The 18,661-nt window shown below is 37.7% G+C and overlaps 1 protein-coding gene across 3 annotated transcripts in view; it reads left to right on the top strand.

The window, feature by feature from the left end:
• The window catches only part of LOC117163366 (Mitochondrial calcium uptake 3), a 40,442-nt gene extending 22,410 nt beyond the window's left edge, over positions 1 to 18,032 (top strand). For 2 of the 3 annotated variants that reach the window (XM_076622021.1, XM_033345582.2), the window contains exons 2-12: positions 8,359 to 8,494; positions 8,963 to 9,073; positions 12,637 to 12,684; positions 12,783 to 12,865; positions 13,778 to 13,840; positions 14,369 to 14,470; positions 15,244 to 15,372; positions 15,706 to 15,929; positions 16,233 to 16,390; positions 16,470 to 16,627; positions 17,266 to 18,032. In XM_076622021.1, coding sequence (XP_076478136.1) covers positions 8,389 to 8,494; positions 8,963 to 9,073; positions 12,637 to 12,684; positions 12,783 to 12,865; positions 13,778 to 13,840; positions 14,369 to 14,470; positions 15,244 to 15,372; positions 15,706 to 15,929; positions 16,233 to 16,390; positions 16,470 to 16,627; positions 17,266 to 17,334 — 1,251 coding nt within the window. In that variant the 5' untranslated portion in view covers positions 8,359 to 8,388 and the 3' untranslated portion in view covers positions 17,335 to 18,032. Of the gene's footprint in view, positions 1 to 7,807; positions 8,230 to 8,358; positions 8,495 to 8,962; positions 9,074 to 12,636; positions 12,685 to 12,782; positions 12,866 to 13,777; positions 13,841 to 14,368; positions 14,471 to 15,243; positions 15,373 to 15,705; positions 15,930 to 16,232; positions 16,391 to 16,469; positions 16,628 to 17,265 lie in introns of those variants that run through there. The other variant, XM_076622020.1, reaches the window with a different exon arrangement.
• The last annotated feature ends 629 nt before the right edge of the window (positions 18,033 to 18,661 follow it).

Below are 18,661 nucleotides of genomic sequence, written 5' to 3'. Positions count from 1 at the left end.
AAAGTAGATAGTAAAATCGCCGGGGTAAAGGCGTAGGATTCGACAATGAAATTTTCATATCTAAACACGCGTATGCAAATACGCAGCGAGAAGAAGATACTGGTTGGACGCGCTGGTCTGTTATCTGATTTCAATTTCCTGCTGCAATCTCGGCGCCATGCCACCGTGCTTCGCCGTAAGATCCGTAATCACCGTTGCATTATGCACCGAGACGAGCGGCGCGCGTTGCTGCATCGATGGTAGGCAGGTGTTTGCCATCCACGTGGTTTGCGATCGGTCGCGTATACTTTCCTTTTCAACGTGCGCGCCAACGTTTGACCGTAGATGTTGCCGGCCACCCTAGTTGTTGCGCGACATTCTCGAGACGAAGAGAACGATACGAGACTCGAGAGGCGTCGAGTATTTCGCTGTCCACTTTAGTTGCCGGAACTTTATCGACAGGCTTTTCGATGCCAACACTCATCGACCTGTCAATCGGTTTTTGTCGCTACTAGCGACGTATCCGCGTTCGAACGAGTCGATCGAGACTTTAGCCAAGAGCGGTGGTTATCGTCTTTGTCTCTTCGTCTGAAAAGAAACTGGAAGAGTTAACTGGAGTTAAGGAAGAGTTAACCTAGTTTCGAAAGGTATCTTAATTCGCCATTAAGATCTACACGAACTACATCGAACCTCGAATGCCTTGTAAACAGCAATTAAGAACATACACGTAATAACTCTGAATAAAAGGTGTCACGAGAAACACCATTACTGAAATAACGTAAGTTCGAATAGTATAAATAAGGTAAACGAGGAAAAAAGCCAAGGAAAATGCGAAAAAGAAAGAGTACGCGTTGCGTGGTCAAGTATCGGTAAATATCGAAATTAAGGAATGAAATTGCGTGAAAATTTGAGAACACTTTGCACGCTGGTACGCGTGTCCAAGCTTTTGGTCAATAACGAAGACGCGTTTCAAGCTTGTAGAACGTACGCGGTATATAGGCGCGTTGCGTCTAACCGAATGAACCGAACGCGTAATCTACGTTCTAGACGCTCTTACAGGAAATGCTGCTTTAGGCGATTCGCACAAAATTGTTGCTGCAAAATAGCGATTCTGGTCGCGTGTTCCTCCTCCTTTATTGAAAACTATAACAACCGAGGAAGGCGAACGGTGAAGCGGAGATGAGGTCAACCGATGGAGAAGGGGCAAGGGTGAGGATAAAGAGGGGATCGTTTACGGGTGCAGATGAAACGGGCCTTAATCACACCACACTGGCAGCAACATGTCGAAAAAAGAGGACGTTCAGGGTCCACGGAAGAGTAAAAAAAAAGGACAGTCGGATGCCTCGCACTTAGCATAATGTTCACCGCGCCTGTCATTACCCTGGGCCGCTAACATGCCAGCCTAACACCCCTTGGATCCGGTAGACACGCAAGGACGTGCCAACAGACGTTAGTTAACGCGGCATCACGCATCTACGAAGATACGAACCAACTTGGCCGGAATATTGATCGGGCCGAGCGTGATCTCGGGTTAAATTAACACCGCGTCTCGTTCTGGTAGCGGCGTCGGCGTAATCATCGTTCAACGCCCGAACAAGACGGACGTTATATTTGATTCCAGGAAAACGCGAAGAACCGGTTGCCTCGGTGAAAAATTGGGTTAATAACAGTGATAGGTGATACCACTGTGTACATAGCTAATTCGAAGCTCCCCCGTGGTCGAGGATCCATCGCTTTAAGATTCGAGCGATCAATGTTCTTCTTGTTGCGCTCGTTTCTTCGCTTCCTGACAGCCGTCGCCGTTGCTCGTTAGGTCGGTGGACAAGGTGGACAATCATAAACTCGAATAAAAACATTTATAAATCAGAATGTTCTTTCGCGCACGTTTACGCCAAACGATCTAGGAAAATTAGCGCGCGCGAAAGCCTGTAAATATCGATGTGTACCTCGTTACTGGGTATCGTTTGGTTTCTTGCTGCCTCTCTTTGCGCTGGCGGATCTAATCTCGTAACTTTCATCTCTGGGATAAGCGGCAGGGTTTAGAGTAAATGGGATCGGTAATCGATGATTTACGAGATGTTGTTTTTCTCTTTCCGCAGACTTCGATTAGTTTTTTACACGTGCCGCTATTTTTGTAATAAAAACCAGAGATGATTTCGAGATGACCCAACGAACTTGTCTATAGTACGTCGGTGTAAAATAGAAATTCGATTATTTGCGTGCTTTTATTAAATTGAAATCACGCCTTAGATTTATTATGCTCGAATACTAGAATCACGTGCTTTTCCACGGATGTATTAAACGTACATTTAAGTAGAAACTACTTCTTTTTGTTGTCGATCAAAATACTCGATAAATGCGTTTCTACTCCAACCACGATTAACATCAACTGCTCCTTTTACGGAAGTTCTAGATATTTAACCGTTACAGTATAATACACGTCTTGTACAACGTTTTTATATGACACGTAATCGTCCACATACGACAGACAAAATGGTCCATCGTTTCGTTTATCTGCTGCGAGGACAGATCGAATTCGTTGCTTAAATTTGAAAATATTAAGATTTCGCACGTTATACGAAAGATTGTGCACGTAATACGATTATCACGATCGCGCTATTACGATCATCGTTAATACAGTATGAAACGAATCTAAGAATGTAAGTACATGGAAGTTGTAAGATCGTCTATCGAAGAAGTCATAAATTTAAACGTCAACTATCCATTAGTATCTTATTATTTTCTACTTAATCCGCTGCTATTTCCCGTAACATAGCGTTGTACGTTTATAATTACAATTATTAATTTTAAGGAAGTTAAGTTACGACTTAATTGATCAGGAATCTAAAGGAACGAAACTTCTAAGAAACAAAGTACGTGACCACATTGAAATTGGCGAAATTTTGATTTACTACTACTACGAGCGTAATTCACTTTTCAACCCGCCGTATAGCGCGTGATCTCCTATTTATCCTACGCACTGGCCCGCGAATTTAACCTTTAAGATAGTTGTAACTAACGAATACGCGTGTACAAATTTATTATTACAACCGAACAATACCGCGATTCCATAGATTCCGATAAATCGCTAGCAGATAAGATCACGATCGGGCAGACTCACTTTCACATGGTGACCCACGGAATAAAATCTAGTGAAATTCAAACGCGAGTCGAAGAATCGACTGGAACAAGACACGACAAGAAGATAGATGTTTCGTTTTTCAAACGGTTGTTGGTGGGGCCGAATAAAAACAGACGAAGAATTTCATTTACCTGGCCACGTTACAACAGACCCAATTTCCAAAACGACGTGGTACTACGGTGGTCCCTGGCCTCTGGTTCATTCGGTAGCAATTTGTACAAAGGGGCGCCGGCACCTTCGGTGCTTTTCGGCCTCGTCTCTAACGAGAAGATTAGACCTAACGGCGTTTGGTATCCCATAAATCGGCGGTGCCGCGCGCATTAACCACGGAAAAGAAAAGGAGTCGATTTATGGGTCTGTTGTAGCGTAAATTCATTCTCGCGGAAATATCTTTCCCCCATGATTTCAGCTTCCTCTGTCGCTCATGTATTCCTGAACGAGGAATTGTGAGATCGTGTCCCTGGATACGCTGGAGCAAAGGTTATTTCGTAAGAATTTTCGAGCTCTGCCGACGACTTCGTCCCATCATTGACCTTGACCAGGGATTAACACGCTTTAAAGATACGAATTTAGAAACACTCGTGCGCGCGAAGACACTGACTTTTCGCCTTTCGGCCGACGGTCGTGGAAAACGCGAATATCGCAGATAAAACGAAATAGAGATATAATCGTATTTAAATCGTACCTTGACTTTCTACCGGGAAGCTATTTTCAGATTCAATTACGCTCCGAATACTTTTCCAACCGATCTGAAAAGTGTCTCGTTGTTTGTTTTTTAGAATCAAACATCTACGTGTTTTTAGCTAAATTTTCAATTGTAAAAATACGCGTACAAACATGTATACGATGCCGTGCTTTGTATAGTATTTTGATATAACGTAATCGAAAACTCTTGGATCTGTCGAGACGATAGTGCGACGCCTTGATAACAGTTTAGAGATGCGCGAAACGTTTTCTACCATTCTTCCTTGTATAACTTTGGTCTTTTCAAAGCGGTGTTGCTAATTAGGAATTTCAAAGATCAATTAGTGCCATTTATAGAACAATCGCAAAGGGTACCGTGCTGTTGGTTGGATTTCCTTGAAAAGCTATCGTAGCGGTAGATACCAGCTGTCTCGAGGAAGTAAACTTCAGTTGCGTAATGGTTTTTGAAGTTTAACGGTTTATAGACAGCGCGATGGTTCTTGAAGCAGTAAGAGGTTTATGGAAACATGTTAAACGTCAGAAAATATTAGCATTCTCAACAGCGCCATACGATTCGCTGAGAGCAACCCAAACCAATATTTGCAGTTTTAGTGGAAAACTTACATCACTATATAGTCGAATATGTCAATATTTTTCCATGCTTACAATCAGAATTAACGAACGAGATCGCACGTGTGTATCTATCTCCTCCAGCGTATAATCGAGTCATCCCCTGTGCGTAACAATGATTCAGATGTGCCCAGAATATTTCAATCGTGTAAATAAATATCATAAAAAGGTTACGATATGATGCAACGGTGTGCAAATACCTTTTTCCACCACATTTTTGACTTTGTTTCAAATTCGATCGTCGTAATCGCGACGGTCGGTTCTCGTCACAGAACCGATGATGTTTCGTATAGCTGACGTAATATACTCGCGAAAGGTGTCTACGAACATTCGAATACTTCCGTGAGCCAACGTATTTCAAAGCCATCGAAATCGAAGGTTGTTATTAAGAAGAAAAAAATAAATAGAAACCACGTATCTTTCAGACACTTGCATACAAACTCTAAAAGGAACGACCAAATGGACACAGAGATATGCATTTTCTTTTATTGTTTATTTGCTGAAATTGCCATCGATAACCGCACTATTATACACGTACGCTGGCTATAACTATAAATCTCGTTGGGCGAAACAGTAAAAATTAATACACGCATTTCGTACGGAACGTATAATCGTTACTTTCCCTGGGTCGCGTAATTATACGAATAATTATAAGCGGGATACCGGGCACATAGCAATAAAATGATTTTATTGAAAATACGATTATCAGATTTACATACATGTAGGAAAACGAACGCTACTCACGAACCAGACGTAACAGACGGCTGAATTAACGATGCCATTTTTATTTCTATAAATTCACACTTAATGGGTGTGCCTTTTAACAGAAAAAAAAAAAAAGAAAAAATAGAAGAATAAACTGCTTGCATGTACGCATGAATCTTCGAGTTACTTCGCCAGATAATCTCGATCGGTAACGGGAAGCTACTATCACGAGTACGAACCATTGTAAAAACGATTTGTCGCAGAAAAAGAGGCTGATTTACGGTCGGACCGAGATTCACGCTTATGGAAATGCAACGAAAAACGAGAGCGTCGGCCAAACATCCTTCGAGCAGCTCGCCTATAAATAAGCCAAGGATCCGTTTCATGCGAATAATGACAAACGTGTGATGTAATGATATCGATACGAACCAAGGTACCGTGTTGATATTCTGCTTTTAAATCGCAGAGGAACGTGTTCGCAGAACGGTACGTGCGGTAAACTATATGGTGCGCGGTATAGTTCGAGATGCAACGACGAAGCGAATGTTCTTTGAATAGAAACGAATAACGATATATTAGAACACGTGCATAGTCAACACGTAACAACGTAAATTACAAAGAATAATACAGCCAATTTCTTACTATTAAGCTCGTAATTTCTAAGCAACGAGTAACTTATACGTGCAAAAGACGCTGTTTAACTCTTGTACGACTGGTGCGATCAAAAGAAAAAGAAGGAAAAGGTTGTAGAGATTGAATGGATGCTGACAATAACTCATAATCAGTTGTCCTGAAACTTGACTCTTGGAACGGGGCGCCGCGTCGCCGGGTCGCCGCGTTCCAGCAATTTCGCGTCTACAGAATGAACGATTCAATCTGCACCGGTGAGATCGCAAATTCACGTCGTTACACGAGAATTGTGTGCATAACCTTTAAGGCTTAACTGCAGCTTACGTCGCGAAATACGCATATTGCCTGAACGTAGGTAAGCAGATAGCTGGGAGGAGTGTAACCGGCCACTAAGTGGGCGTACAGGCTCCCACGAAGCAAGCCAACAAAAGGGCCTCGCCCTTTTAGAAATTCGACAATCTTTCATAGTCGTGTTCCAACCGCGTATCGATAGTTTGTTAACCTCTAGTGGCTCTCGAGAGCAACAATGGAATCGTGCTGAAGCGGAGACCCATTTGTGGTCCCTGGCATATTGGAATTTGCTACGTGTAGCTAGAAAACGAAGTACGGTATTTATGGGTAAAATCGCACTCTGTTTCGATGTGGTATTGTACAGCGTGGAATTTCTTTTATTCGAAGAAGAATATTTAATAGTATGGATTTCGGCACGATGGTATACTTGGCAGGATGGAAGTTGGCTTATTTTATTTGTAAATATTTCGTCTCTGATAATATATTTACGAGGATATCAAAATAATTCCGATATCTCAGAGTCGAGATTTATTCATTTTATTTGTATAACGAATATCGGATAGACGCTTAAAAATAAATACTTAGATAATTATCGTATTTTCTATCGCACGTGGTACGCGTACAAACGTTCAATTCTAATTTGGAATTAGACGCAGATACTTTTATTTCGTATGTAATTTGACGATTTGTAAGGCTATCGAATAATAGTGTATTATGCAAATAAATTCAGAATCGGTGTGGGCGGTAGATGATCTTTTCTCTGAAGCAATATCGTCGTATGACACGAGGATCGCAACGTATTTCATACATATTTTAAGATTAGAACTGCCTTCTTGTATCCGTAGAGTTAAGTCTATAATCTTTAAGCTGTCCAAGTAACGTTTGCAATATCAAAGCTATTAATCTGAACAAAGAAGTATTGCATAGATTACATGTAGGTATACTGTAGACAATTGATTTATGTGCAATAAGTGATGCAATAAACTTGCGAATTTCAGTTTTTTATTAAACGATACGCGATTTAAGGATATTCTAAATTATACAATTACCTGTTTGTGTAAGTAGTAAACTATCGCTTCAAAGACAGAGGGCTGAAATGAAAAATGCTTATACATCGTAAGTGTTGAATTCTATCGATGTTTTATATATATTGCACGATGGATTTAATCGCGAGATTACAGATCGTAGGGATACGGAAGATGTGTGAATTTCACGACATGTCTTGCGCATTCGTCCCAAACGTGATATTAAACGTTTCAAGAAATGCGGTAGAAAGAAATTCTTTTATTCCGATTGCATACCGATCAATCTTCTAATCGTACAATTATTTCGAAAGCAAAACGAGGACGTAAATGATCCTTTTAGAATCAACGATTTTCCCCGAGTATTTTTACGATTACAATCGCGAAGTAACAGGAATGACGATAGATTTTTGGGGCAGATTCAGTGATAAGCGAACTCCTGAATTCGGTAATAATTCTTTCTAAATAAGTAGTTGTCAAAAATGTTGTTCCTTTCACAGGTAAATATGATAGGAATAACCTAAAAATGGAAATTATTCTTATTCTTCGATAGTTCGCTGATAACGTTTGACCGTACCAGCTACAGAAATATGTAATTTTAGCTATTGCGTGTCGCACTGCTGCGGTGCAGTGAAGTAAGAACTCGAGTAGATATTTGTATATTTAACGTTCAAGTACCTGTCGTATTGTATGAGCAAAGTTCGATCGAATTGTGTGATTTTATAAACGATTTCATGATTTAATAAATTAAAATAAATCGATTGAAATTTCATGAAATCAACGAACTGTCAAATATTGTATACGCGTGTGTGTGCATAAATAGAAAGATATCGTAAAAAGAGACCATTACGCCAAATGCCAAAGAAGAGAGCTTAATGACACTTGCGAGCTAGAACCTATGAATAGGTTCTTTCGAACAAGGTCGCCGATATGGCGCAAAGATTTAACGGGAAAATATACGCGTGTCCGTATGCATTGAAAAATTATATTCGTATAAATAAATATAAAATGTTATGCTCGTATAAAAGATCTATAAACAGCGCCAGATGGTATTAAATTATAGAAATGCAAGAATAAAAGCAAAAATTCGACGCGCACAGCTCGAAGGCCTTTTTTCCACTTGCGACTAGTCGCGCAACTTGCCAAGTAAGTAGTCGCGGTAGCACGAATGGAAATTGTGTCATATTCGACAATACATTTTGTAGTCGCAAGTGAGGCGAAGAGGCCAAAGATCGTAAATCGATGTTTATTTTTCTTTTTTATTCTGTCACGCAGAAGGAGCACGAGAAGGTAGTAAAGTTGACGATGAGGGAACAAAGATTTATAAAATTTGCATCGGTGGAATATGACGGGCAACTGTATATGACGCCTCAAGATTTCCTCGACAGTGTCGTTGAATCTGAACCCAGACGTGAGTATCAAATAAATTCGCAAAGGCTATAAGTGATAACTTGCTAGATCGGAAACGAACTGCTGAAAAATAACATTTGTTTGAAATTAAATATTTAAATAATCAAAATACTGCTTTGTACGTGTTGTAGGTATGTGTATACTATCTTTTTAACAAGTTAACAAGTTACAAGCCTTTTTAACAAAGGCTAATTATTTCTTTTTGATTTAAAAAAATTTAGATTCGCCGAGAGAATCGAACATAAAAATTGTAGAACTCGAAAAATAAAAAATTCATCGACTACGTATGTCGCTCTACGGTCTGCGAATAGAACAAACGTTCTAAGCATCCGAATTTATACGTCGTTCGCACGTTTCTGTCGCGGTTCTTTAATGCACTTTAGCCTTGCGCAAACTGGCAACGACAGTGCGGTGAAATCGCGGCGCCTCGATCGATAATATAAATAAATAAATTTCGGTGATATTTCAGCAAGGCTGAAGAGACGCGTGTTAACTGACAAGGAGCTGGATGTGATGAGAAACAGCGTCCCCTCGCTACGTCATGGAAATCCACATATGTTCAGAAACCTCCGGGACAAAGGTGAGCAGTCAAAAAATACCGCTTCTGATTTTTACACTTGCTTAGAGGGAAAGAAATTTTAACGACGTTAGTTTGTGTACAGAACCGGGCGACGAACGTGTCTTTCGAACCTCGAGACTGTTTCTCAAGCATGGAAATATTTCTAGAGAATAGAAACATTCGTATATATGCGACCGAATGTATTTTAGCTTGCGGTAAATATTAAATTCATTCGGATTTATATGTTCTTTTTGTTTCTTAAAAGACATTACGGATCTATCGTGTATTTTCAAAAGGTTTTTATATTCTCAAACCTACCAGATCGTAGGTACCTATTTTTCGACTATTCCATATTAAGATACTTCTTCTCATTGTCAGTCTGCGAGTTATATAAAACCAGCAAAAAGATCGAGATATCGTATTTTTCCGAATGGTGCTGACTTATTGTGCGATAGACGGGAAAATACGATATTATTATCGATGATATCGTGTTAGAGAGGAAAGACCAATTTGCGCGATTTTACATTTAATCGACTCGGTTGGTTATTAGGTGCGGCTCGCGTGGAAAAGTCACGAAGAAATTGAAAATTTGACACGAACGATTTAGGTTCGACGCGTCCCGTGTGAAAAATTTCGAAGTTGCTCTCATGCAAGGTTCTCGAGTTTCGTGGCTCGGAGATCGGTACAGCAATTAATCCCGCCACCCTTGCGACTCGCAACGATCGAAATAACAGGGCTGCGTCGCGTCGTTAACGAGTCCCTGGTGCAGCTGGTTCGAGCCTCTTCCTGCCTTTTTGTGCGTTCACCGCACGTTTGTCGCGCTAATGGAAATGCAAATAATCACGTATGGAGCCAGTTTCACACTTCTCTCTAATAAACGAGTTCCCTCGCTCTCTGTGTATCCCACTTTCTCTTTTTTCTTCCATACCATCGCGATGCGATGGTTGCTCACGTGTTACCAACACGGTGTTAGTAAGCCCAGAATTTTATAGGCTAATATACGAGGCCCCTGACCTAATCTGTTTCGTCGACTTATTATAGAAAACATTTATTAACATATCGCGTGCGATATACGACATTTTTGGGAATTTTGTCGGTACTACAGCGTCGTCGTTGTTTGAAAGGTTAATGTAAAACTTCAAGTTAATCAAAAATTTGAAATATGGAAGCAATCTGAAAATGTACAGAGAAATTACGAGACATTTATCGCGGACATGCATTTATTAAAATATAATATAAATAAATAAAATATAAAACATACAGCACGAATAACTGTCTTAAACATGCTACAATTATGCTAATTGCGCGCTAAAGCAACGTTAATGCTAAAAGTGATCCCATTGAATATCGAGAGGCCTACCGATATAACGAGTAATTGGCCGTTCATTTTCAGTTTTGCTTCAAACTTTTCGTAAATCCTTAACTCCTTACTTTTTTATCATTTTTCCGACCCACTACTTTTATATGTGCTACATTTCGTACGAGATACACAGGTGTCCTACTGCTTCTAGATACACATGCAGATACTCATATAATGTATACAAATTTATACGAAATCGCTCGCGCCTCGTGTATTTCCCATATAATTTCATGCTAAAACGCTTGTGAACCACTCGCGCGACAAAACTCGCTCGTCTACATCGCCTTACCGATATCGGTTCGTTCGCTGTTCGAAACCATTTCGACGCGTGACTAAACGGAATACCTTCTTATTGCGCGAACGCGCACCAGGTATGTAGTACATGGTATCGGAATGAATCGTGGAATTTTATGAATGAAGTGGCGCAAAAGTAGTATACACGAAGCGTGTGTAGCGCTAAGCAGCGAAGAAACGTATACTCTTTTTCTGCTCATAGACAACGAGTTGTGAAACCGTATGAATGAAGATACAATGCGAAAGTTGCTTACGCAACTACGAGTCTCGCTTTTAAGGCACTTTATTTACTTCGTAGAAACGTAGTTTCGAAGAAACGAGTGGCGAAGTTTAACCGTATGATACGTGCGAACAGTAACTAAGAGAGAATGCCGATAATAAGTATGTAAGAAACTTTATCGAGTGTGCGTAAACGAGTGTGGAATTACGTGAAAAATAACAGCGTAATATTTTTCGTTGTCAATCCAAATGAAAGTAGAGAATAGAAATTTGACAGAGATCTATCGATCTAAATGGAGGTTACGTTGCAAAGGCGAACGGTTTATGGAGTGTTTATTTTTTATTTGGTTTGCCTGCATAAGAAATTTACATAATTCACCGTTATCGAATCGCATGGAAAGCACAAATTCTGGGAAAAGAAGATACGCATCAACGGAGCAATTTTATCGAATAAACGGTTCGAAAAGTTTCTTCAAACATCGATAGCCTGCGAAAAATTCTTCTTTCGAGAATCGGCGATCGTTTCCAGGAAAAGATCAATTTCACCAAACGGAATTTCTCTTTCTAGAACAATGCAACGAGAAAGACAGTGCGCTGTAAGCGTCAGCTTTTATTTAGAGTTTTTCTGATGTTCGCCGACTGTACTCGCCTGTAATAGCTTCATTCGTGCAGGACTTTTAATCGGAAATTTCCAATTCGACGACGATAAAAAGAGAAATGGATCGTGAACGTCGAGTGTGAGGAGCTTCGGCGTCGACCGTTTCCTTCCACTCACTTTCTTCATTTTCCGCTTCGTAAACTTTCCTCCGGCTTTCGTAGTCGTGAAAACGTTTTATGGAGTGCTTATGGCACATAAAATCGATTCCACGATCGTTCGGCACAAAGCTGAAAACACGCTTCGAGGATGATGCGTTCTGTCTGACTGGAAGATCAAAATTTAACTTTGGAAGTAGTATTTCTCGCTGCGAGACGTTAAAAGCCTGAGTTATTTGGCGTTTCTTTAAACCAAGAAAAGGGATGTTCCGAGGAATGCCTAGAACGTTATGGGGCGTATCTAATGCCGTTCGCAGCTACCTCTTCTCCACCATGGTTTAGGGCAACCTGTTACGCTTAGATTACGAGTTAACGCGATTATCGTGGAAATTAGTACGGCACTTTATCGTTGTGTCGTGTCGCCGTAAACAAAACGAAGAGACCCGGCCGTCCGCGCGCGATACATCATTTTCCCATAAATGGATTTATTCTTAAATGGGTACGAATCCCTCTTGGGGGCCCGGCTTCTTTCCGATAGACCAGACCGACTTCTTTCGCCTCGTATACGTTCGAACCGATTTAACGATCGAAAAGTCATTTTAACCGAATGAGATTCGAACGTGGAGATTAGCTAATGACTGAAAATCAATTAGACCGGGGATTAGGACTTTTGTGTAATGATTAATGACTGATTTTTAGTGCTGATGCTAGTTGTGCATGGTGTGTTTTCGAGTAGATTTTCTATGATCGATTATTTTATGGAAATTTGATCGTTAAAATGAAATAAATCATAGAAATATCGACTATTCAAAGCGATAACGCGATATGTAAACTATCGAAACTTTCCTTTATCGAAATATTGCGTTTGAAGTTTACTCTTACGCCTAGTATCATGTTATAATAATGATTTACGATACGTATGTACACGTAATAATAATTCTTTCCTTTGTTCACGTAGGAATTATATCTTACACGGAGTATCTCTTCCTCTTATCGATCCTAATCAGTAAGTATCGTCGTACAATTTTTAATAACATACGTGTTTCTCATGAATTTTCATTATTCTGTATTTTCAATAAGACGTAACAAAGATTCTTATTGCAGAACCTACGTCCGGTTTCCGAATCGCGTTCAATATGTTCGATACGGATGGAAACGAACGTGTGGATAAAACGGAATTTCTCGTGGTAAGATAATTCTTTGCCAAGTTGCACATTTCTTGCGCGAGTCTGCTATATAAATTATCACGATTTTTTATCGCATTTGTAGTTGTCCTATAAAAATGTTTCAAATTTGGTTTGATTAAATATTTTTCGGTAGAGATAAAATTTCAGTTCTTAATAAAGCAAGCTAAATTTAAGGCCAGTTAAATAGTGCACGTTCAAAGTAAGCTTTTTAAGTTACACGTTTCTTTCGGTATGCCTCTGCAATATTTCCAGTGCAATTTTCCGATAAACACGTAATTCACGATTCACAGACAGACAGACAGACAGAAAATATTCGACGATAACTTGTGCATAAATTAAATCAACGTGACACGATGTACGATCGACGTTTACTCCTTTTACTGTAACAACATTAAATCGTACTCGTATTACCTTAAACTAAATTATTCGTTGGAATTTAAGTTGAAGCAGAGATTTTAAGACGAAGCAATCAGAAAATTCCGTAGAGAAAATTTTTGAAAATTGTAAATGATCGATACAGATGGAGATCGGAAACGTTTTAACTTTCGATTACAAGTACATAGGCAGCAACAAATACGATAATTATATAGAATGAAAGATTTATTCTAAATTTCTAATTCATCTTGAAATTACGATTTTTATATTTTTCGCCAAATCGAATAAACGTACGAAACAGAAAATAAGAAAGCAAGATAAATATATCGAATGCTATATGTAGATTTAACATGTTCGATTTAAGTATACAACGAGAAAAAACTCGCGGCAATCCGATCAATGATCTCGTTACGAAAATAAATTGCGGGTTCTCAGAAACGAAGAAAAATCACACGATCTAGAAGACGAAGAAGGTCGTAGTATGCGACCAAGAGCAGAATTTGCAAATTTGTACGGATGCGTTTGTAATTTTCACAGATTCGACGATTGCTCGGCGGTAACTTGAAGGATCGGCATCTCGACGTTGAAACAAAACGTGCAGTGAGTTTTAACATGTTCATGAAAGAGCAAATCGAGCCGGTATTCGTAATCTTGATTATCATCGCGCGACTCATTATGCGCGCTTGCAATCGTAACTCGAATAACGTCCTGCGCCTTTGACATCTAACAAACCTGCTTGATAATATTATTAATTCGCTCTCCTACGGATGTCTAACATTCTTTTCTAAATAACGTAAACGATAATATAATTCACAAGAACAAAACTAATCGAAATAACTTCATATTTTGTTATCAGCGAACTAAACAAAATTTTGCATGCTTTTCTAATTATTTCCATTATTACATTATTTTTGATTTAAGTTAAGTAAATTGTCAAGTAACTCCACTCCGTTCGTTTGTTTTACGTTTCGACGCTTTATGTATTTGTATTCGTCGTTTGTTCCTAATCTCTTTTTATCGTGCTATTTTTATTTATACTTTCTTACTTAATCCATCTTTTTATTCTTTATTCGAAGCAAGCGCCTATTACAGATATGTTTCAATATCTCTTTTTGATGTATTTATCAGTTGAAACGTATAATGCCACCGAGCGAAGATTTCGTTTATGAACCAAAACTTCGTAACACCCGAGAGAGCAATGACAAAAATCAGATTGTCTCGAATTCCTACGTAAGTTATTAAGTTATGCAGATGCACGTGATTATCTGTTTAACTACTGTCAGAGTGAATTTGAATTTTCCTGCTGGACATGCATTATAATTTTAATAAATAAAATCCTTCTTAATATATATTTGATAATTTAACAATAAACTGAATTATGTGACGATTGTGAGATGTTAAGTTCGTAACACAAAAATTACATAATTTAATCTTTGTTTAAAATTTAGGTTCTGTTTATGAATATGCCTATTAAAAATTACCAACAGAGAACTTCTAAATGTAAGTGGGGATACTTTGTTAATAACATTCTTCGTTAAAATTATGATAAAATCACAAAGTTTCTATTAATACAACTTGTATGGTCGAAACGTTGATGCGATTTGCAGATAAAATTAAGAATTGGCGGCTTTATCTGCAACATTGAACAAGTTACGATAGTTAATCGTTTCTTGGATACCTAAATCTCAAAATTCAGCTACATTCGGGTTAAATTTAATAACTAAGAAATAATAAGTTAAAAAGGCAGATAAGATAGAACGTCTTGTAGAGTACTTTCATTTGTGTTCGCTAAAATATATGTTATCCTAATTGTTAAACCATTATTCCAATGTAAATTTTTGGTAAGTAAACGTTGATTTCAGCTGAAACGATATAACGAAATTACATACCTGCATACGTATATAACACTCTTCTCCCAAGGCTTTACGATCAATTATAAAGCAGATCTTAAAAACAAGTTTTAAAAACAGAAATTTCAATATCTTTTTCTTTCCTTCCTACAGATGGAAAAAGTTTTCAGCCACGCTTGGAGAGGACGTCACGGTACCGAGTTCAAAAGAAACTTAGATCTTCCGAAAGAGAGGCAAACGACTCTTGAAGCAATTCAAGTTCAATATATCGACGATGACCAAGTAATATACGATATAATATTCGAAATAACTAACGATAAACACTCAAACTAAATATATCTTCATATTTTTTTCTTTTGATATTTTTCTCATTTTTTTTATATATATATATTTTGTTTTAAAAACGCAAAAGCTTTTTGGAAGCGATAATTGCAAATCATTGTACTTTAAGAAGTTTTTACAAAGGAATACTACTTACGAATAAGAGATGATCGAAAAGGATTTGTCGAATCGTGAAACAAAAAAACATGAAGATAAACAAAATTATAAAAAAGTTCGTTGTGTAAGACACTATTGGAAATTAGACGCTACTGACTATGATAATATTATTTTCAGGGCTTGCAACGACGACATCCAATCGATACCACTCTGATGGTACACTTCTTTGGGAAAGATGGAACCAACGAGCTGAAATACGAAAATTTCAAATGTTTCATGGAAAACCTGCAGCAAGAAGTTCTAGAGCTCGAATTTCACGAATTCAGTAAAGGCCGTGACACTATCTCCGAGATAGATTTTGCGAAAATTTTGCTACGATATACGCATCTCGATGCCGACGAGTACGTTTTCCTTTTTCCGATTTTGTTCTCACACGTGTTGCTTCAAATAAATAGAAGGTCGTTCGTAGAAGTGTACTTTCTAAAATTTGATCTCGTTACACGTGCAAAAGAAAAGTTGAAAGTAATTGGGAATTTTGGAAATTCGTACAAATTTCATTTAGTAGAACTGATAAAATATAGCATTAAATGCCTAGTATGGATTTCTTCTATTTGTACCGGTGGTTGATTCATTTTCTTAAATTACTTCTTTAATTTTCTTACATTTCAAATGGCTAAATTTATGTATATATTCTATTGTTACAGATACGATAAATATGTGGATAGACTAATAATAAACTCGCATCTTCAAATCAGTATTACATTCGAGGAATTTTGTCGTTTTTATCAATTTTTGAACAACCTCGACGACTTTTCAATTGCTATGCGAATGTACACTCTGGCGGATCACCCAATATCAAAAGGTTTCAAGATATATTCATTGTGAAAGAAATTTAGGTATATATTATCGTTAAACGTATATTACCGCGTTTCTCTTTTCAGACGAATTCCAACGTGCTGTGAAAATTTGTACAGGCAGTGTACTTAGCGATCGTATTATCGACACTGTCTTTGCACTTTTTGACGAGGATGGAGATGGCCAGTTATCCTACAAGGAATTTATAGCGATAATGAAAGATCGCCTACACAGAGGTTTCAAGGTATCGATTGAAAAACTAGTTATCTCCATTTTTAAACATATAATAAATAAATGCCTCGCATACGTTACTGTTAAAAAAATTAAATGCAAACTTTGTTAACAACGTAAAAGACAATTTTAAAGGCAGCGAAATAGTAGGAACATAATTTGCATGTTTATAATAATCGAGGGGCTTATGACGAAAAGCGACGTCAAATTTGTCTATTTTTTAGAAAGTAACACATTCTCTGACAATAATAGTCGGAACCAAGATTCACAACACAATGAAATCGATATTATGAAAAATAATGTATGCCAAATCATATTCAACTCGTAGAATGAGAATTAGCTACTTTTGTAAAAGCAATTACCGTTATGAGATTCACAAGTTCATAATATAATTAGATACAACTGTACCGCAATATGAATATACATATGTAGATTCATTCACGACGATTGTGTAACACGGTGAATATTTTGTTTAAAGAAATTAATATGTATCGAAGAAATATTCTTTCACTTTTCTGAATGAAAATAGGTGAAAAGTCATAGGAGTGTCCTTCTTGTTACAAGTCCTTTGGTTGTTAATTTCTGCAATAGTCACTGTGCTTGTAGCAATTAACAAATAACTGTTTATCTATGCTTGGTTTTATTTTACAGTCTCAACAACGTCATAAGCGTTTGCAAGCATTTACCTCGTGTGTAAAGCAAGAAATGAAATCCCGTTAAGCGACGTTAAGCAGAGGAAATGAATCTAAAAGCGAATACAGATACGAACCATTCAAGAATATCAAGTGCCATTGAAGTTTCACCGTTTCTTGAAATTCTAGTTCCATTTCGTTAATACAATACCACTGTGATAATTATTTGCCATTGACTGAAACATATTTATAACTCTCTACTTCTCTCAGATTATGAATCTCTACTTCTATTTAGTCTTTACGTATCTTATTAAGTTTTTCTATTCGTGTGATTTATTATTTTGTCCTGACAGTCCTGACATGTAACATTTATCTTTTATCCTGACAGATAACATTTATCAAATTTCTCAAGTATTAATTTAGATCTACTACTCTATTGTAAATGAATATTTATCGATTTTTAAACAGTGTACTTATCTTTAAATTAAAGACTCTTCGGTGCAAAATCTTACGTACTTAATATGTGGATTTAGATGCACTGTTGAGTCATTTTATACGAAATAAGCTACTAAATTCATTGAAATCATTATAACCATCTATTTGTGTATAATAAAATAGAATGTATCCTGTAAATAACTATAATAAGCAACCACCGCTCATTTTCTTAATGTGCTATATTATATCTTTGCAAACTTCTGTGACTCTCAATAATTAATGCTAAAAAAATGTTGTTTCAACTATGCTACTTGATAACAGTTTCTCCAAAATATAATGATCAGAAAACTCTTTCCCTTTCTTTCTCTCTCTCCTATTTCTTACAATTCGATACATACCGTAAAATTCATAGCTTAAATAACAGCAAATAAGCTGCACTTTCGTTTCTACGTTATAAAATGCCATTCCACCCACGTGCACCGTCAATGGCCCAGTTTCTCTCTTTTTACCACAGACTACACGTAGTAATTGTTATTGTTATCACTCATCACACTGATTGCCGTCTGCTCGTCTCATGAATTGAGCCAGCGAAAAGAGGCACATGATTACTCGCGTTCCCTACGGCTTCACATCAAACGAACTTCATCGTGGACAATGATTCCGCAAAAGGCTTCCTAGTTTCGAAGCAACAAGCATCGTCTAGGAATGCAATTCTCAAACGCGTTTAAACGTCCTGGCTTACGACTCGAGTCGTCAAATTAATGAAATCCCTTAGATAAGCATAAACGCAAGTAGCATTCTGCATCTCTTCCTGTCTTTCGTTCGTAAAATCGAAATTAAAATATCTTTTAAGCTTATCCTTTAGAGACATAAGTATCTTAAATTTCTGCAAATAAATTAAATTGTTCCCTTTGAACTTATATCTTTATTGAACGAAACGTGTAAAAATGAATAGAATAGATTTAGACTTGTTAAGATGC

This window comes from Bombus vancouverensis, chromosome 10 (genome assembly GCF_051014615.1).
Source record: "Bombus vancouverensis nearcticus chromosome 10, iyBomVanc1_principal, whole genome shotgun sequence".
Lineage (NCBI taxonomy): Eukaryota > Metazoa > Arthropoda > Insecta > Hymenoptera > Apidae > Bombus > Bombus vancouverensis.
Note: the sequence above shows the minus strand (reverse complement) of the source record. Positions and strands in the feature narration are given on the sequence as shown.